Genomic DNA, 17601 nt, shown 5'->3' with positions numbered 1-17601 from the left:
TGCAAGCTGATAAGTTTGAATCATGAAAAAAATGTAAGAAAATTCAACTGACTCAACCTGGGAATTTATATCAAATTTATGAACATAACATTTATTTTTCATTAAAAAGATTTTTTATCATTTGATGTGTATGTGAGTATGTTGGAGTGTATGTATGTATGTATGTATGTATGTGTACCCCATTTGTGCAGAGGCAGGAAGAGGACATTATAAGTTACTATGAGCTGCCCCAGGTAGGTGCTGGGAACTGAACCCAGGTCCTTTGGAAGAGCACCAAAGTGCTCTTAACTGCTGAGGCATCTGTACAGCCCCAATAATGTCTTTATAAAATATTTTTATTAATTATTTTAGAATTTCATAGTGTATTTTAATTATATTTATTGTCCACTCTTTCCCAAACTCCTACCAGATCCACTAAATAATGTCTTCAATTTTTTTTAAACCAAGAGTTTCAGTTTACTGTTAAAATGCTTCTAGTATCTACCGGCATCTTCTCCTCTTTCCATCCTTTCTTCCATTCTTCCTTTTTTTATTTCTTCCTTCCCTAGATAGGGCTTCATTATGTAGTTCAGGCTAGCCTTAAACACTTTTATGTTGTAATCCAGGGGCTCCTGATCCGTTGATTTCCATCAAGTCCTGGGTTTATATGTATGTGCTACTATGCTTGGCCAAGATTTAATCATTTATATAAAAATAAACAATTGCATCTATCTAATTATCATACAGATTTGTTTTCATCTTTAATAAATGGTAAAACTGAGTGTGTGCCAAGGGATTTCTTCAAAAATAAATTTATGATACAAGCAAACATTTGACTTGAATACCTATTTCATATTTCATATACCTATACATCCAGGGTTGGACAGAAAGGGTTGGGAGTTTAAGTTTAAGAATCCCAGAACTGGCCAGGCTGTGGTGGTACAAGCCTTTAATTCCTCTCTTATTCTCTCTCTCTCTCTCTCTCTCTCTTTCTTTCTTTCTTTTTTTTTTTTTTTCTGAGACAGGGTTTCTCTGTGAAGTTTTGGAGCCTGTCCTGGCTCTTGCTCTGTAGACCAGGCTGGCCTCAAACTCACAGAGCCTGCCTCTGCCCCTGGAGCGCTGAGATTTTTTTTAAAGGCCTGTGCCACCACACTGGGCTTTAATGATTTTTTGTGTGTGAAATTTTTAATGAATTTTTGTAAACCTATCCTTTTCAAGGGTCATAATTAATGTGCTACATATTTAAATAAAAAAGAAGCATCTCATTATCTTTTCATATTTCTGTCACCTTCTAGCATCAGAATCAGTTGAGACTTGACCATCTCAGGATTTGGAGAAATAACTGCAAGTCTATAGGAAGAAGACTAGATGTACAACCATAGTCTGATACATGTCAACAAATGTGGTGAGTGATAGAATATACTTCCAAATTTAAACCTCACAAGTTTTAAATAGTGTTTTTTTTTTTTTTTTTTGAGAAAATATATAAATAGGAGGTTTTTGTTGGCAATTTCCACATTAGGAAAAACAGTCCTGGACTCAAAGCCTAAGAGACTTCAGCTCTGGTTTACTGTGTTGATATGCTGAGCACAAAACCTGCCTCCTGCTACAGTGGTTGACCACTATTTATTTTGTATCTAAATAGTGGGAAGATCGCATTGCCAACAAGAAGAATTTAAAGTGGATGCTGTATCCCTTTGTCTTTTCTCAGGGTGTCTCTGCTCCTCAGAAGGCTAAGAACTAAAGTGGAACAGGACTCCAGGATCTGGGAAGCAGGGGCGACCTCCTTTCTATTCCCACAGTGATCCATAGACGGTGCTTGTGGAATGCACGGGGACAGTTTAAAATCTGATCTCCATTCTGACTCAGATGGGGAGCCCCATTTGGCCTCTTAATTGTGACTGGTGGTGATGGGTTGCGGGGGACGACTCTCACCTTTTATAACCGTGCCCCAGAAGGCGTGTATAGGAAGACAGGGTTTGGGGGCAGATTACGTCCCTTCTCTCCGCTTGTAGGTAACAGGATGCAGAAGCAAGGAGGTACCAGAGCGGCCTCAGAGATGACCACCCGCAAGCTGTAGGTTAAAAGTCTGCCTTTTGCCTAGCCCGTCCCCCGGCCCCGCCTTCAGGCCCCGCCCCCGGACCCTCTAGGCCCCGCCCCCAGACTCCGGGCCCCGCCCCTCCCGGCCCGGCCCGTCTGGCTAGGGTTCCTGCGGGGCGGAGGGTGCTGAGAGAGAGAAGCCGCTGCCGCAAATCCGCTCGGAGCGTCGGAGCCTGGGCGCAGCCCGGGATCGCGCCGCCGTCGCCGGGGAGCCGCTCGCTTCCCTGGCCCGGGCCTCAGCGCAAGCGGGCTGGGCCATGGCAGCCGCCGCGGTCCGGGGCCGTCGCTGAGCAGCCGTTAAAGCCGCCCGCCCGGGTTCGGCCCGCGCCGCCGCCGCCGCTGCGGCCGCGGCCCAGGCTCCGCTCAAGTTTCCGCCCAGAAGCCGAGGCGACCGCGGGCCCGCTCGCCTGCTCGCCCGCTATGTGGGGCCGTTTCCTGGCCCCGGAGGCTGGCGGCCGGGACAGCCCCGGCGGCGGGGCCCGCGGCTTCCCTGCGGGTAAGGGGGACGGCGGGCGGGTAGGGTGGCGGCCGCCGGGGTGCCTCGGGAGCGCTCGCCCTCAGGCCTGCGACCCCCGCAGGGTGACAACCCGCCCCTCCAGGGCCGTTCGGCCGGGGCTTTGTTGTCCCTCGTGTGGTGCGTGGCTGCCCCACGCGGGACGCGGGCGGGAAGGTCGCTGCGGGGTCGCCCGCAGCCGCTGCTCCGGGGACGCGGTTCGCCGGCAGCAGCCCCCGCGGGGAGATCCGCAGCTCCTCGGGAAGCGGGTGGCAGAGCTGTCCGCCGCCGCCGCCTCCTCCTGGGTCCCATCGGAACCCAGCCGCCACCTTGGAGCTGCGGGGCTCAGGGGAACTCGGGGATTGCTGCTGCGGCTCTGCGTGGTCGGAGGGGGGCTGTTAGAATCGGACAACCGTTTCTTGCCCTGCATCACACCCAGAAGTCGTGTGGGAGCCACCCGAGTAGAATAAATCTCACCTGGAAGAGAACAGGAAGGCTTTGGCTTGACCCTGACAAGTTATCTAACGATGACAGTCCTTAAGGGCACTTTCCTCTTAACTGAGTTTGAACCTCTTTGAAAAGCTGAAAGATACATGGACTCCCCACTCCCCCTCCAAGGGAAAAAGCCACATACCTGTATGCAAAAATCTCTCCTACAAATTTAGATATTTTTGGGGTACCCCTCGGTGGTAACCCTGTTCTACGAAGTGTTTGAACTTGACTTGTGTGACTTAGAGATGTTTGTGTACATTTTTCAAAGCTCTGGACACATTTGGTGGGGGTCCTTTTGTAATAGTCTCTGCTTTTTAGAAGATACCAGGCAGGCATATTACTATTGAAATTTCAAACAATGCAATTCTGTGATAGTTTAGATTCTAAACTGTCAGTGGTTTAGCTAATGCTGCGATCTTTAATAAAGTTCCTCATGTTGTGGTGACCTCCAACCATGAAATTATTTTCGTTGCTACTTCATTTTGCAACTGTCATGAGTTATAATGTTAATATTTGAAATGCAGGATATCTGAAAAGGGTCACTGCCCACAGGTTGAGAACCACCAGTTCAGGCATGTGCAATGCATACATACATACATATATATATATACACATCAGGTTTGAAATTATTCTCTTACACTTTAGACCCATAATAGTTTTAGAAGTAATGGAGATTATACTAACTGTGAATTTAGTAAAAATATATGCAGGGAATTACTTTGTAAAATATTAAAATATTTACTGTTTGTCTTCAAGAGGAGAGTACAGTTTAGGGGTTTCTGATGCTTACCCAGTTGTCGCTGGTTCTAGTATCTAAGTGGCTTTAGTGATGGAGAAGATACTCATTATCTCTGGGGGCCAGAAAGAGTGGCTTCCATTTATTCGTATGTGTCAAAAGCCATCTGTGATGTCTCTGTAACCTAACCTCTAAAATCTTATTTGTGGTAATGGCCTGTGTTGGAAGTATATCACAGAAGCATTGTATCCACTTCCATTGTTTGCTACGAAGAATGCATCTAAGGATTAGAAGTTAAATAATTGAGAGACTTCGATGTTACACTGCAGTTTTTAGACATTTGTTATTTGTAGAATACAGAGAAAGAAAATACTTTAAAATATTACTCAGATTTAAGGGATTTGGATAGTATATAGCCATCTAAAACAGAGTTCTTCCTTAGCATTGGCAGCAATAAACCATAATTTGCATCATTTCTTTCTAGTGAAATAATGAATATTTTCAGATATGTACTGAGAATGGATTATTTTTATAGTAATGGCCATGTAATTATTTTCTCCTTGAGCCAGTATAAATATTTAATTATTTAAAATTATTTTAAAAAAGTTATTCTTTAGATAAACCTGTGTATCTCTAGCAAATGATTCCAGTGAAAGTCAAGATAACGTATGGGCTGAGGAAGAAAATTTGTGTCTTGGAAATACTGGATAACAAAATACACCCTTGGGCTAATTTGAGCAATTTTAGGGCCTATATGAAGATAACAAACAAAATTTAAGTTTTTCTCTCTCTCTTTCCCTTTCTTCCTTCCTTCCTTCCTTCCTTCCTCCCCCTCTCTCTTTCTTTTTTTCTCTCTCTCTCTTCTTTCTTTCTTTCTTTCTTTCTTTCTTTCTCTTCTTTCTTTCTTTCTTCTTTCTTTCTTTTTCTTTCTTTCTTTCTTTCTCTTCTTTCTTTCTTTCTTTTTCTTTCTTTCTTTCTTTTCCTTCCTTCCTTCCTTCCTTCCTTCCTTCCTTCCTTCCTTCCTTCCTTCCTTCCTTTCTTTCTTTCTTTCTTTCTTTCTTTCTTTCTTTTTCTTTTTCTGAGAGAGGATCTTATGTAGCCCAGACTGGCCTTAAATACCAAATTGCAATGAAGCCAAGACTGGCCTTGAGCTACTGGTCCTGCCAACAGTTCTAAAGTGCTGGGGGATCACAGGCTTGTGATGTCTGTCAACCCAGTCTTCTGATGGAGTTTCTTAGCTATCTGTTTGGTTCTGAGACAGTCAATAATTTTCTGATATTAAAAAGATTCTATCTTTGGATGCACGAGACTGGATTATACAAATCGGTAACTGACCAAAGGGAAAGGTAATGAGATATCAGCTTTCTGCAGCAGACAGGAGCTGCTATCTAGTTTAATGAAGTGACACGTGGGAACAGTGTACATACTTTAGAAAATACTGAGCATTTGTTTTTCCTTTAGGATTTCATCGTGTTTTGTCCTTATTCACTTTCCCAGGTTTATGGCTAACCATGTTCTAAAAAACTAAAATGAGAATATTCTTACATTTCATGCCAGATCACATAAAGTCTTCCCCATACACTCAAACAAAGCTGGAAGGCTACTTTAAAATAGGATAAGGGGTGTGTCTTTTGAGCACTTAAGTGTGTTTGAAATCACTCGTTTTCAGAATGTATACTATCATCAGAGTTGGTTGAAAGGTGCATATACTTCCCTTGGGCTTTTGAAATCTAGAATTATACAGTGATATGTTGAGTACTTCCAGTTAAAAAAATCGGTATGTTCTTTAAAATAGGTCACACACACACACACACACACACACACACACACAGAGTTTTATTTTGTTTGAGACAGGGTCTAAACATGTAGCCCAGGTTGGCCTCAAGCTTACAGCAATCCTCCTGTTTCAGCCTTTCAAGTTCTGAGATCACAGATATGTCACTGTTCCTAGTTTTGTAAGTCATATTTTTAAAACATAATATATTTAATCCTTAAAATATTTTGGGGTAGATTATACTTTTAAAACATGCTAAAAATGCTACAGTTAACACTTGCACAGTTCTTTGTCACTTGTTCTTTGCTGAGAGCTTTAAATTTGCATCTGCATTGTCATGCATCCCTTACAGGCTGCTTAGTGATGTCATAATGATAGTGGTCACAGATAGTAAGATTGCAACAAATGATGTTCTCTGCTATGGTTCTGAGTTAGATGGACCTAAGAACACTCTGGTAACAATGAAAGGTAACAGCTCTGTCAACTAAACTCGACTGGACATGTTCTTTCATAGTAGTCATTGGGGTGAGGGGGGATCCCAACTTGAGAGATGACTTTTGTGAAATGACATTGATTAGTGATTGGAATTGATCTTCTTGGCTTGACTGGAACTGGTATATTAATCTGAGGCCAGGAAATAAATGGTGAGTTGAGCTGATGACACCTATTATTGTAAATTTTTATGTACGTTATGAACAGAAAGATATTAGTTATAGTTTTTCTGTCTATAAGAAATATGTGCCCTGAGAAGATAATGAAGACTTAGTCTCTTAGATACTGTTTTATTGAATTATAGCTTAATTAGTTCCCACAAATTGGGATTAATGAAGAAGAATGTGATCACCCAGTTAACATGTAAGCCCCAATGTATTAACTATTATTATTGCTTTAAGGTTTTCATATTGTATGCTTTAATCTTTAAAAATATTCAGAGAAGAGCAGCTTATTGCAGAAGGTCACTAATTAGGAATAGAGATACTGGACATGGTGCTGCCTGATTGTAATCTCAACACTAGAAGGGTAGAGGCTGTAGGATTGTAGCCAGTTCAAGTCCAGCCAGAACTACATAGTGAGACCCTGTCTCAAGAAACCCAAAACCAAACCAAACCAAACCAAACCCAAACTCAACAACCCCCTACAAACAAAACGAAGAATAGGGAACAATTAGTGTAATAATAACACCAAGTTGCTTTTTATACTTATATTTTATTTTACCTATTTTTATTTAATTGACATAGTGCATTGTTGCTGTGAGTATGGTGCTTTCCACCTAAGTACACGTTTTGTTATTAAATATGCCAAGGCTTTGTGTTAGACATGGTCCTGTACCATTGAACCAGAAGGTGAAGGTCCTTGCTATAAGGGATGTAATTCTCCTGGGGAGGAGATGGGCTCAGCTGGTGTTGCTGTCTAGGGAGGAAACCAGCCAAAGTGAGGGCAGACTGACTTTGGGCAGCCTGGTCTGGGAAGGCCTCTCCAAGGAGGCTGGGCGGAGCCCTGAAGGTGCTTCATGTGAAGAGAGGTGTGTGGGCTCCAGGGTGGGGCTTGGGTCGGTTCAGGATTGTCAGAACGCAAGCAGTCCTGAACTTGGTGAGCCCAGATGTGCAGTGGGGAGGGCCTGATAGTAATGTAAAGCTTTTTCAGGAGCGGGGGTTTTGTTTGTTTTGTTTTTCTGTTTTTTTTGAGACGTCTCATTATGTATCCTTGTCTGGCCTACTTGCTGTCTAGACCAGGCTGGCCTCAAACAGTGACCCATCTGCCTCTGCCTCCCCAGGGATCAAAGGTGTGCACCGCCACATTGGGCTGGATTTTATGTGAAAGGAAGTCACCTGAGTAAGGGCAAAGGGCTGTTCATTCTTTTAGTCAGCGCTCAAGTAGACATTGTTATGTGTACTGGGGACATGTAATGGACAGCCACTATTGTTGTTTCTGATTCACGTGGTGATTGTGTAGGGAAGACATTGTGAAGAAGTAGAGGCAAGAACAGCAGTAGAAAGCCAGTGTTTATACCATTCCTGTTATCAGGTAAGAGATAAGGATTGGGATTAGAGTAGTTCGATGAGAGAAGAGAGGCTTAGATATTTGTGAGAAATAAAGTTGATAGGATTTGTTGATGGTTTGGAGGCGGCAAGCAAGGGACAGGAATCAAAGGTGACTTTTTTTTTAAATTTTTTTTTCTTTATTATTATGTGTTTTAAATTTTATACATCAGCCATGGGTTCCCCTGTCCTCCCCCCTCCCGCCCCCAACCCTACCTACCCCCAGCCCCTCCCCTCCATTCCCATGTCGTCCAGGATCAAGGCACCCCTGGGGATTCATTTAAACCTGGTGGATTCAGTACAGGCAGGTCCTGTCACCTCCTTCCAGACTGAGCAAAGTGTCCCTGTGTAAGCCCAAGGTTCCAAACAGCCAGCTCATGCACTAAGGACAGGTCCTGGTCCCACAGAGCGTGAATTGTTGAATCCAAGATTGCAAAAAGCACAGGGACAAATAGCCAAACGAATCAAAGGTGACTTCTTAACTGAGCTTCTGTAATTATAATGGCATGTGGTTCCCTTTTTCTGCAAACGGCAACTCTTGGAGGTGGGGAGGAGTACCGGGAAGGTCAAGTGTAAAGTCTGAGGACCATTTTAGAGTTTAGGTGAGGTGTTGAGTAAAAAGTTGGCATATAGATGTAGGCCAATGTGGAGGTTACTGGATCTGGAAAGGTATGGTTTCCTGTATATGAATGGTATAGGTTGGGGGAGCTGGGTAAGTCCCATGGAGAGATTATAGAAAGATAGTGGGAATACAGAGATGCCAGCAGAGGAATGAACTCTAGGACATCAGTTTTTCTGTGTAGGGAAGATGAGTGTTCAAAGAGATTAAGGAGCAGCCAGGGAAGAAGTATAGGAGGAGCAAAACCAGGAGGATGTGGTGTTTGATCATCAAAGTCTTATACATCTAAGAGGTCATATTGATAGGTCAGAAGGAAGGGGTTGAATGCTACTAGCCACTGTTAGTGAGGGATTTAAAAATACTAAACTGGCAAAAATTAAATAGCACATTTCATTGCATAAGATTGATACATAAGTGTTCAAAAAATGTTGGAGTACTTAAGGTAAAGCCACCCCCTCCCTGGGCTTACCTGTGACCTCCAGTTTTTAAAGTAGAGAAGTGTTCTGGATTTTCCTAGGACGAAAGAGTTTCTTGGGATGGATACCTTGATTGACTGCTGTTTCTCAGACCATCTGCCTGGTGTTAACAGTGTTCCCTCTCATCAGAATAGGAGATCCTTCGCTCCCTCCTTCCCTCCTTCTCTCCCTTCTTTCCTTCCTCTTTCCCTCCCTCCCTCCTCCCCTTCTTTCTTTTTTTATTTGATTAAGATTTTTCTATGGAGCCTTTGCTGGCATGGAACTGACTGTGTAAGCTCAGAGATCTGCCTGCCTGCCAAAAGCTGGGTTTAAAAGTGGGCACCATCACACTGACTTTGCCGTGTACTTTTGTCTCATGCTTTTATTAACTGTCCTCTTTTGCCTTTTTTTCCAGGGATTCATTATAAATTTACTAGGTAGTGCTAACTTATATTTCAGATAGTTGATAGGATTTTAAGATACTCTAGAGAGAATGAAGCCAGAAACTTCTTCCTATGCATTTATTTACATGGTAGGTATCAAGTAAAATGATTTGTTGATAATACTACTTACTGTTTTTTTTTTTTTTTTTAATATTAAAAGCTTTGGGCTCCCAAATGAGCTGCAGTTATAGTTATCTTTAGAAGTGGACTATGTGTCCTGTTTAAAGTTTCTACCAGTTGGATGCATTGTTTGTGGCAGTAAGGATCAGGTGCCTGTGTCCTCTTTAAGAGTCACACTGTGGCAGTGTGGCACTGGCTCTGAAGCTTTTCTGATGGTCATGTCGCTGCAGAACCTCTCTTCTTAGTTGAGGAGAACTTTAAAGAAAGCTTCCCTGGAAAGTAAATGCTTAAATTTAGGGAACTGAAAAGTATAGATAGTATAGATATGTAGGTTTTCTAGAATGTAAGTTTTGATTTACTTCTGCATTTAGGTTTATTATCCATGGTACTTATGTTATTAAGAATTAGGAAATTCAGAGTTATTGAGGAAAAACTTGCTTACGTATAATACAGGGAGCCTTCATAGCACTTTCTGCTTGAACAGTTTTGTTGCTTAGGAAAATTGATTTTGATTTAGTGTTTATCTTCTTCTGTGGACAGACATAATTTGCTGTCTATAATAAAGAATGCTTTCTGTATGAGGTGATACTGTGAAATAGTCACAGTCTAAGACAAGCGCAAGCCCAGGGAACACCACTGCTGTGCTCCTGTACCCATGGGGTGGTTTCATTAAGAGCCTCTCAGGGATTGCCATGTACCTCAGTTTTTTAGTTCCTGACAGAACCAGAGGCTGTGAGAAATGTACATGGTTCTGATTCTGCATAGCTGCCAGAATACCTGTTGGAATATGTGTTTTCATATAACATATATAATATGTGGTCTTCCTACCCATATGCTATCAACAGCAGTAGTGTTGTCAAAGGAGAGTTAGTCATAGCTGTGTTGGTTGCTACCCTAAATCTTTTGATGAGGACATACTGTTAGAATTCATGATTTCTTTATGAAAGGTGAAGTATTTACTTATCATCTGATTATTTTTAAATAGAGCTATTTTAACAGCAGCCTAGACCAACTTTAAGGCATTAATAGTAGAATTGAAAATACAGAAATTCAGGGGCTGGAGAGATGGCTCAGAGGTTAAGGGCACTGACTATTCCTCCAGAGGTCCTGAGTTCAATTTCCAGCAACCACATAGTGGCTCACAACCATCTGTAATGATATCTGGTGTCTTCTGGCCTGGGCAGAACACTGTATACATAATAAATAAATCTTGAAAAAAAGAAAAGGAAATTCATAATTCATAATTCAAAGCATCTGCTTGTAGTACCTTTGTAGTCATGTTTTAAAAATTATGTGCAGTACTTAGTGAAACGGAACTTTCAGCTTTTTCATATTTACATTTTGTTATTTATTATTTGAATGAAAATGGTCCCCTTAGGCTCATAGGGAGTGGCATTATTGGAGTTGTGGCCTTGGAGTAGGTGTGGCGTTGTTGGAGGAGGTGTATCACTGAGGGTGGACTTTGAAGTTGCAGATGCTCAAGCCAGGTCCAGTGTCTCCCTCCTTGCTGCCTGTGAATACAGATGTAGAACTCAGGATTCTCCTTCTCCAGCGCCATGTCTGCCTGGTACCTCCATGCTTCCAACCATGACGATAATGGACTAAACCTCTGAAACTGATAGCCAGCGCCAATTGAATGATTTCCTCTATAAGAGTTGCCATAGTCATGGCAATGAAAACCCTAAGATATTAATGTAAACTTTATTTTAATCAGTTAAACAATAAATTATTTTTGTTTTTATGAGACAGGGTTTTCATAGAGCTCACTCTGGTCTCAAACTCATGATGTAGCGGAGGCTGGCCTTCAAGTCCTAATCATCTCAGCTCCATCTTCTAAGTGAAGATTACAGGCGTGTGTCACCCACCATTCTTGGCTTTTAAGTTTTAGTTTTAATTGGGAAAATACATAAATTTATCAACACATTTTGACCTAATACATTCTGTAGAAAGATTTAATCATGCTAATTAACATTCTTCACTTTTTTGTAATGACACTGTCAAAATATGTTTAGCATATTTTGATGTATGCAATACATTATTATTAACTCATCACAATGAAGAACAAAAATTCACCAAGGCTAGCTCTTCCAGTTTAATTGCAACTTTGTACCTTTGATCAGCATTAGCTTCTCTGTCCTCTTTCCCTTTCATATTTAGAAAGGCACATCTACTAGTTACTGATTACTTAAACATTGACCTAAATCTTTACATGTAAGAAAGCCAGTTAGCTTCCAGAGAACTAGATTTTGATGTAGTCACTTTCTGACTAGCTAATGTGTTTACATGAACAGATACTTTCTAATTGGATGCTGCTCACTCTATCTCAGCTGAGTGAAGAGCCATTTCTCAAGGACTGCTTTGATTCCCATTTTGGAACTGATCTTGTTTTCCTTGTAGTTCTCTTCTCTGACCTAGAACTTGACCCCCAGTCACAGTTCATATCTGCACTGATCTTTCGATCTCTTTGTGATTGGAGGCACACAGCCTCTTAGTGACCCTCCCCTCTTTGCCTGATTTTTTTTTTTTTTTGTTGACAGTTTTAAAGATACTTATTTTTTCTGTGTGTGTATATACAGGTACATGCATGTGAGTGCAGGTTGCTGAGGAGGCCAGAGGTATGGGCTTCTCTGGAGTTAGAGGAGACTGAGCATCTGATATGGGTGCTGGGAAATGAACTCGTGTCTTCTGCAAGAACAGCAAGTGTTTTTAACTCTTAAGCCCTCATAAATATTTTAAAAATATATTTTGCATTAATTCTTTGACCATTTCCTGTGTGCATATAATATATTTTGATCATATTCACCCCTTGTTTCCTTAACTCCTCCCAGATCCAGTACCTAACTCCCCTATCTACACACACTCTCTCTCTGTCTCTCTCTCTCTTCCCTCCCAACTTTGGTCCTCGTTTTTCCTTTTTAAAAGTAGTTGACTGAGTCCCATTTGTGTTGCTGTTTGGGTGTGGGGCTCTCTAGTGTGGGCAGGGTTGACCTGCCAGTATCCACACCCCTAAGGAAAACTTCCTTTCTTCCCCTATATTAAGAACGTGTTTCTATATGGTTTAGTGCTTTTGTGTGTGAGAGAGATCTTTTGTGTCTTTTGACCTATTTGAGATGACTTTCTCATAATCCTTAAGAATTTTGACCATCAGTTCTTTATTTTACAGTACTTTTTAAAAGCTACTTTGACAAGTATTTATTGGTTTTTAAATAGATTGTAAATGAGTACTGGGTCAAGGGATAGTTGAAAATATCTTGGATTTTAAAATAAACAGAACTTCCTAACAGAGTTCTTGTTTGAATGCTTCTTCTAAAGGGAAGGATATTTTTGTAGGTCTAATTGACAGGCTTCCAGAATTCTAATTTTATTCAGTGAACATTTATTGGCTATCCAGTGCTCACAATGACTTCATTTGTTGACACTGCCTGAGTGCCACCGCTCCCGGGCTAGTTGGGGACACTTAGATAAAAAGTTTGTTCTTCACTTTCCAGTGTGCTGAAGGAGAAGGCAGTCCTATGTGTGAGTTAATACACTTGAGTAAATGCTGTGATGGAGCTGAGACTGCAGTTTGGACTTGAACAAAGCTGTAGTCATTAATGCTCGTGGAAGAACCAGGAAGAAAGAGCAAGTAAGTCCTTGTGAAGGTAGAAGAGGGAGGCGGTTGGAGTTACAGAGTAGGCTCCTCTGTGCGGAGAAGAGGTGAGTGTGCCTAGCAGTGAGAGTAGACTCCTCTGTGCGGAGAAGAGGTGAGCATGCCTAGCAGTGAGAGTAGACTCCTCTGTGTGGAGAAGAGGTGAGTGTGCCTAGCTGTTACAGAGTAGACTCCTCTGTGTGGAGAAGAGGTGAGTGTGCCTAGCTGTTACAGAGTAGACTCCTCTGTGTGGAGAAGAGGTGAGCGTGCTAGCTGTTCTGGTTTGGTGGGGAGCTAGATGGTGAGGGAGGTTGGAGCTGCATAGTGTTTGAGTGGGATGTTGCCCAGGTGGTGAAGAATTCCCAAACGTGAGTTGGAGTTTTCTTGCTGTACCAGCAGGAACCCATAGATCTTGTCAGCAGGAGCATGGCACCTACCCCCTCCCCGATTCTGAAGCTGATTTTGATAGATGGGTAGTGGTTGGTTTGGCAGTTACTCTCTTAGGAGCAGATCTTTCTCGGGATTACTGATTACAGCTCTACAGCTGCAAAATGTGGTCTGTGACAGCTGTGGAGGTGGAATCAGAAATGCCGTGAAGCGTTTGATCCAGGTTGGTTGGCTGCCTGGGTTATTTTGGGGGCTTATTCTTGAGTCTGTGCCATACGTTGATTTCTGTCACAGCAACAGAAGAGTTAAGGGAGTTGAAGGCTATTGCTTAAACTTTGTGACAAAGCACTTTTTTTTTTTTAAATAATTCAGAGTTGTTAAAATGTAAGATTTTTATGCTTTGTGGTATAATGATCAGTGCACTTTGATATTTAAAAATATTGGTGTCTAAATTGATTTGAGGACCCATTAGTGACTAGCAACTTACAGTTTTGAAAACTAGTGTGTGGAGGTGGAAGCAGGAGGATTGAGAATTCAAAGAGCTCAAGGCCATTCTCAGCTGCATAGGGTTCCAGGCAGGCCTGGGCTAGTGAGGCATGCCCCCCACCCCAGACTAATTAATATTTATGATTTGTGCTGCACAGCCAGCTCTTCATGAGAATGTGTGTATTTGCTCTGCCATATGCTGGGCTTGTTTTTGGTGGCTTCCTGTTGTCATCAGTAGAGGAGGAAATGCATTGTTATCCCAAGTGCACTTGTAGGTGTGCTCATGCTTTATGGAAGACTTGGTGCTAACATGTTTGTGCTTCAGACAAGCCTCAGAAAATAAAACATCTTCTGATGCCCAGTTTCCTGTATATCCAGGGTGAGGAATATATTTTTTTTTTTTGTTTGTTCTGTCCTCAGGCATTCCCAGGAGGTGAAATGAGTTTTGAAAAATCAAACATAAGGTCTTATAGTCTAGTGGGTGGGGTCATGAGATTTTTATATCCTTAAAGCAGTGCTTCCATCTTGGTGACAGAGGAGTCAGAATGCCCCTGCCACCCTCTGGTCTCTGTTCCCCCACCGCTTGGCTCACAGGTGTGGGTTACATCTGGCTTTGTGGGGGTGCTAGGGACTGAATTCAGGCCCATGTGCTGTGGAGCAAGTACTGTACTGGCTGAGCCTTCCTTTTAAAATGACAAAGTAAGCATTTTAGATCATTAGTAACACTATTGCTTTTTACATTTAGTTCCCTGTTTATTGTGTGTGCGTGTAGGGGTGTGTGTGTGTGTGTGTGTGTGTGTGTGTGTATACCCAAACCAGTGCAAGTGTGGAAGTCAGATGTTCTCCTTTCACCATGTGGGTTCCGGGGTCTGGGGGACCAAACTCAGGGGGTCAGGTACGCTGGCAAGCCCCTTTCCTTGCTAAGCCATCTGGTCCCCTACACGGACATTATTTTAATAGTCAAAGTTCTGTTCCTTTTGCCTTTTCTTTAATCGGAAACAGTTTTTAAGGAACTGTCTTCTGTTTAGAGATCCACTTTTCCAGAGTTTATATTTACACATTTCTATTTGCTCTTTTAAAGTGGTTGTGGCTTTTTTGTTTTTTTGGATACAGTTTCCTTATGTTCTCCAGGCTAATTTGTCTTCCCATCCTCCTGCCTCAGACTGCTAGGATTATACTATGCCCATTTCCAGTTTTTTGTCTTTTTTTTCTTTTCTTAAAGACAGGTTTCTCTGTGTTGCACTGACTGTCCTGGAACTTGTTCTATAGATCAGGTTGGCACTGAACTCACAAAGATCCTCTTGCCTCTGCCTCTGGAGTGTTGGAATTAAAGTATGCGCCACCACTACCTGGCTTTTGTTTTTTCCTTTTTTCTTGTTTCCTTTTTTGTAATGTACACATTAAAACTGTCTTTAGGAGTATTTGGGAGCATTTTGTTCTTTGTTCCAATGTCTCGGCTAGGTTACCTTTTGGATTTCACATTAATTATTTGACAGTGAACTTGGATTTTTTTTAACTATAATTTTTCATCTATCTGTGCATTTCTTAGATATCTCTTTTATCCATTTTTAAAATTTTTGTTGGGTGTTGAAGTTTATCTATACCTTTGTCTATACCCTATAATGATTTTAGATAACAGTTGATGACTTCATCCACTTCATAGTGGCCTGTTTCTGTGTTTGAATAAAAGAAGTACAGCTTATAAGGTTGCAGGCTGCTGAAGGAAATTCTGAAGCCATTTCTCTGAGCAGCTAATTCAGGAGAGGCTCTTCTGCATATAAAGTCCCTAATGTGTGATGGCAAGAATGGTGCATATGTAGTAGAGACTGCCTTCAAAGGTGATCTTTCCCTGTTCTAGTGACAGGTTACTTGTAGGCAAAGCTCAGTCAGCCGTCTTTTCACAAGGACACATAGTGATACTCTACAGTATATGGTGTCACTGAGCATGGATGTTTGGTAGGAGTATTGAAATTCATTTATCACTTGTGATATTTTAAATTTATGATGGGCTTATAAGGATATAGCCATTTAAGTCAAGGAACACCTGTATTCACCTGTATTATTTTATGATTCAAAGACAGAAGTTAGAGTATTCAGAAGTGAAAGCGGAGTGTTTTAGGCCATTTTTTTTCTTTGTAGATTTTAAATATAGCTTTTGGTATGTGCTAGGTTCTAGGTATTGAGGTTGCACTCATTAGCTTTGGAAGTCTGTTGATGAGGTTATGTTAAAGTACATACAGTGAGGGAAACTAGACGCTGGTTATTATTTTCATAGTTTTTCTAGTTCTCCCAAAACTGTATTAGTGCTTTCCAAAGAAATAGATCCAGTAGGTTATGATTCTAGGAACTCTCTTAGATGCACACTGACAAAGACACCAGACTTGGTGAAGTGGCAGGTTGCTGAGGGTATTGTTCTAGTCTTGGCCAGTAAGCTCAACACCCAGGAAACCTATGGTCCATTTCAAGTCCAAACACAGGAAAAGCAAATGTTTTAGTTCAGAGGTCACTAGGCATTTAAAAAAAAAAATCTCTAATTAAGTTTGTTGTCTATTCAGATCTTCAGCTGCTTGGATAAAGTCTGCCCACATTGAGGAGAGCAGAGTCCTTCACCATAATACCAATGCAAATGTTACCTCAGCCCAAAATACCCTTACAGAAAGGTTGGTCCAGGGCCAGTGACCTGGCTCAGCTGGTAGAAACACTTGCAGCTAAGCCTGGAGACTTTAGTGTGATTCCCCAGTACCCACATGGTAGAAGGAGAAAACAACCCTCGCAAATTATCCTCTGACCTCCTCATACACACACACACACACACACACACACACACACACACACACACACACAGAGTCTTTCTCTCTTTCTCTAAATTAATAAGTGTAATAATGTTTCTTTTAAGAAATGTTTGTCCAAATATATAAGCACCCTATGGTCCAGTGATACAGTCAAGTTCACATACAAAATTAACCATCACTCATATTTGACATCGTTCAAGGTTTATCTACCATATAGTTAAACCGAGATTGTCTTACTGTGGAAAAGGAAATCTGAAAGAAAGACTTGTATATCTTTCTAATCCTTAAAAAAAAAATCCCCTTAGTAAGGCTTTTAGGAATTACTGTGTTGTAAACATCTTGGCTTGCTATTATGTACTCTAGGATGAGCAAGCCTTTCTTCCAAATAGAAGAATGAACAGACTGAGTCATTTATTATGAATCAGTTGAATTTTTGAGACTATTTTACTGTGCTGTTAAATTTGTTTTCTTGTTCTAACTCTGTCATGAGTTTTTTGTTTTGGGAGTGGGTAAGTACATGAAAATATACGGGAGTGTAAAATCCAATGTGAAGTTCCACAGCTTCAGTATGGCTGTGCTAACTGTGTAGATGTTCATTGAGATGTACATACAGACTTTGGTTGGCTTAATTTTGGTGTGTGATGTTTTTTATTAGAAACTTTTGTTTTGTTTTTTTCCAGACAGGGGTTCTCTCTGTAGCAGCTCTGGCTGTCTTGGAACTCACTCTGTAGACTAGGCTAGCCTTGAATTTACAGAGATCTGCCTGGCTCTGCCTCCTGAGTGCTGGGATTAAAAAGGTAGGCCACCACTGTCTGGCTCTATTTGAAACTTTTTTAAATGAAGTTTTAGTAAACAATTTAGCAAAAGATAATTAAAAAAACAAAACTTCTGTGAAGAGATACACTATATTTTAAATGGCTAGGCTACAGTAGAAACTTTTTAAAGAAACCTTTCATGATGAGCACATTCAATATCTTCTGGTCATGTAACAGGATTCATCTAGACGCCCCCCTCCCCCCTCCCCAGGTCAGCTCCCAGCTAAGGTCTGTGTGTGGAAT

General features: G+C 41.5%; 1 protein-coding gene across 2 annotated transcripts in view; it reads left to right on the top strand.

The window, feature by feature from the left end:
* The first annotated feature begins 2193 nt into the window (after window positions 1–2193).
* The window catches only part of Cep85l (centrosomal protein 85 like), a 120005-nt gene continuing 104597 nt past the window's right edge, over window positions 2194–17601 (top strand). For both annotated transcript variants that reach the window (XM_036168929.1, XM_036168928.1), the window contains exon 1: window positions 2194–2575. In XM_036168929.1, coding sequence (XP_036024822.1) covers window positions 2500–2575 — 76 coding nt within the window. In that variant the 5' untranslated portion in view covers window positions 2194–2499. The remainder of the gene's footprint in view (window positions 2576–17601) is intronic.

The sequence above is a fragment of the Onychomys torridus genome, chromosome 19, assembly GCF_903995425.1.
Source record: "Onychomys torridus chromosome 19, mOncTor1.1, whole genome shotgun sequence".
NCBI lineage: Eukaryota > Metazoa > Chordata > Mammalia > Rodentia > Cricetidae > Onychomys > Onychomys torridus.
The sequence above is the reverse complement of the archived record's forward strand: the minus strand, read 5'-3'. Positions and strand labels throughout refer to the sequence as shown.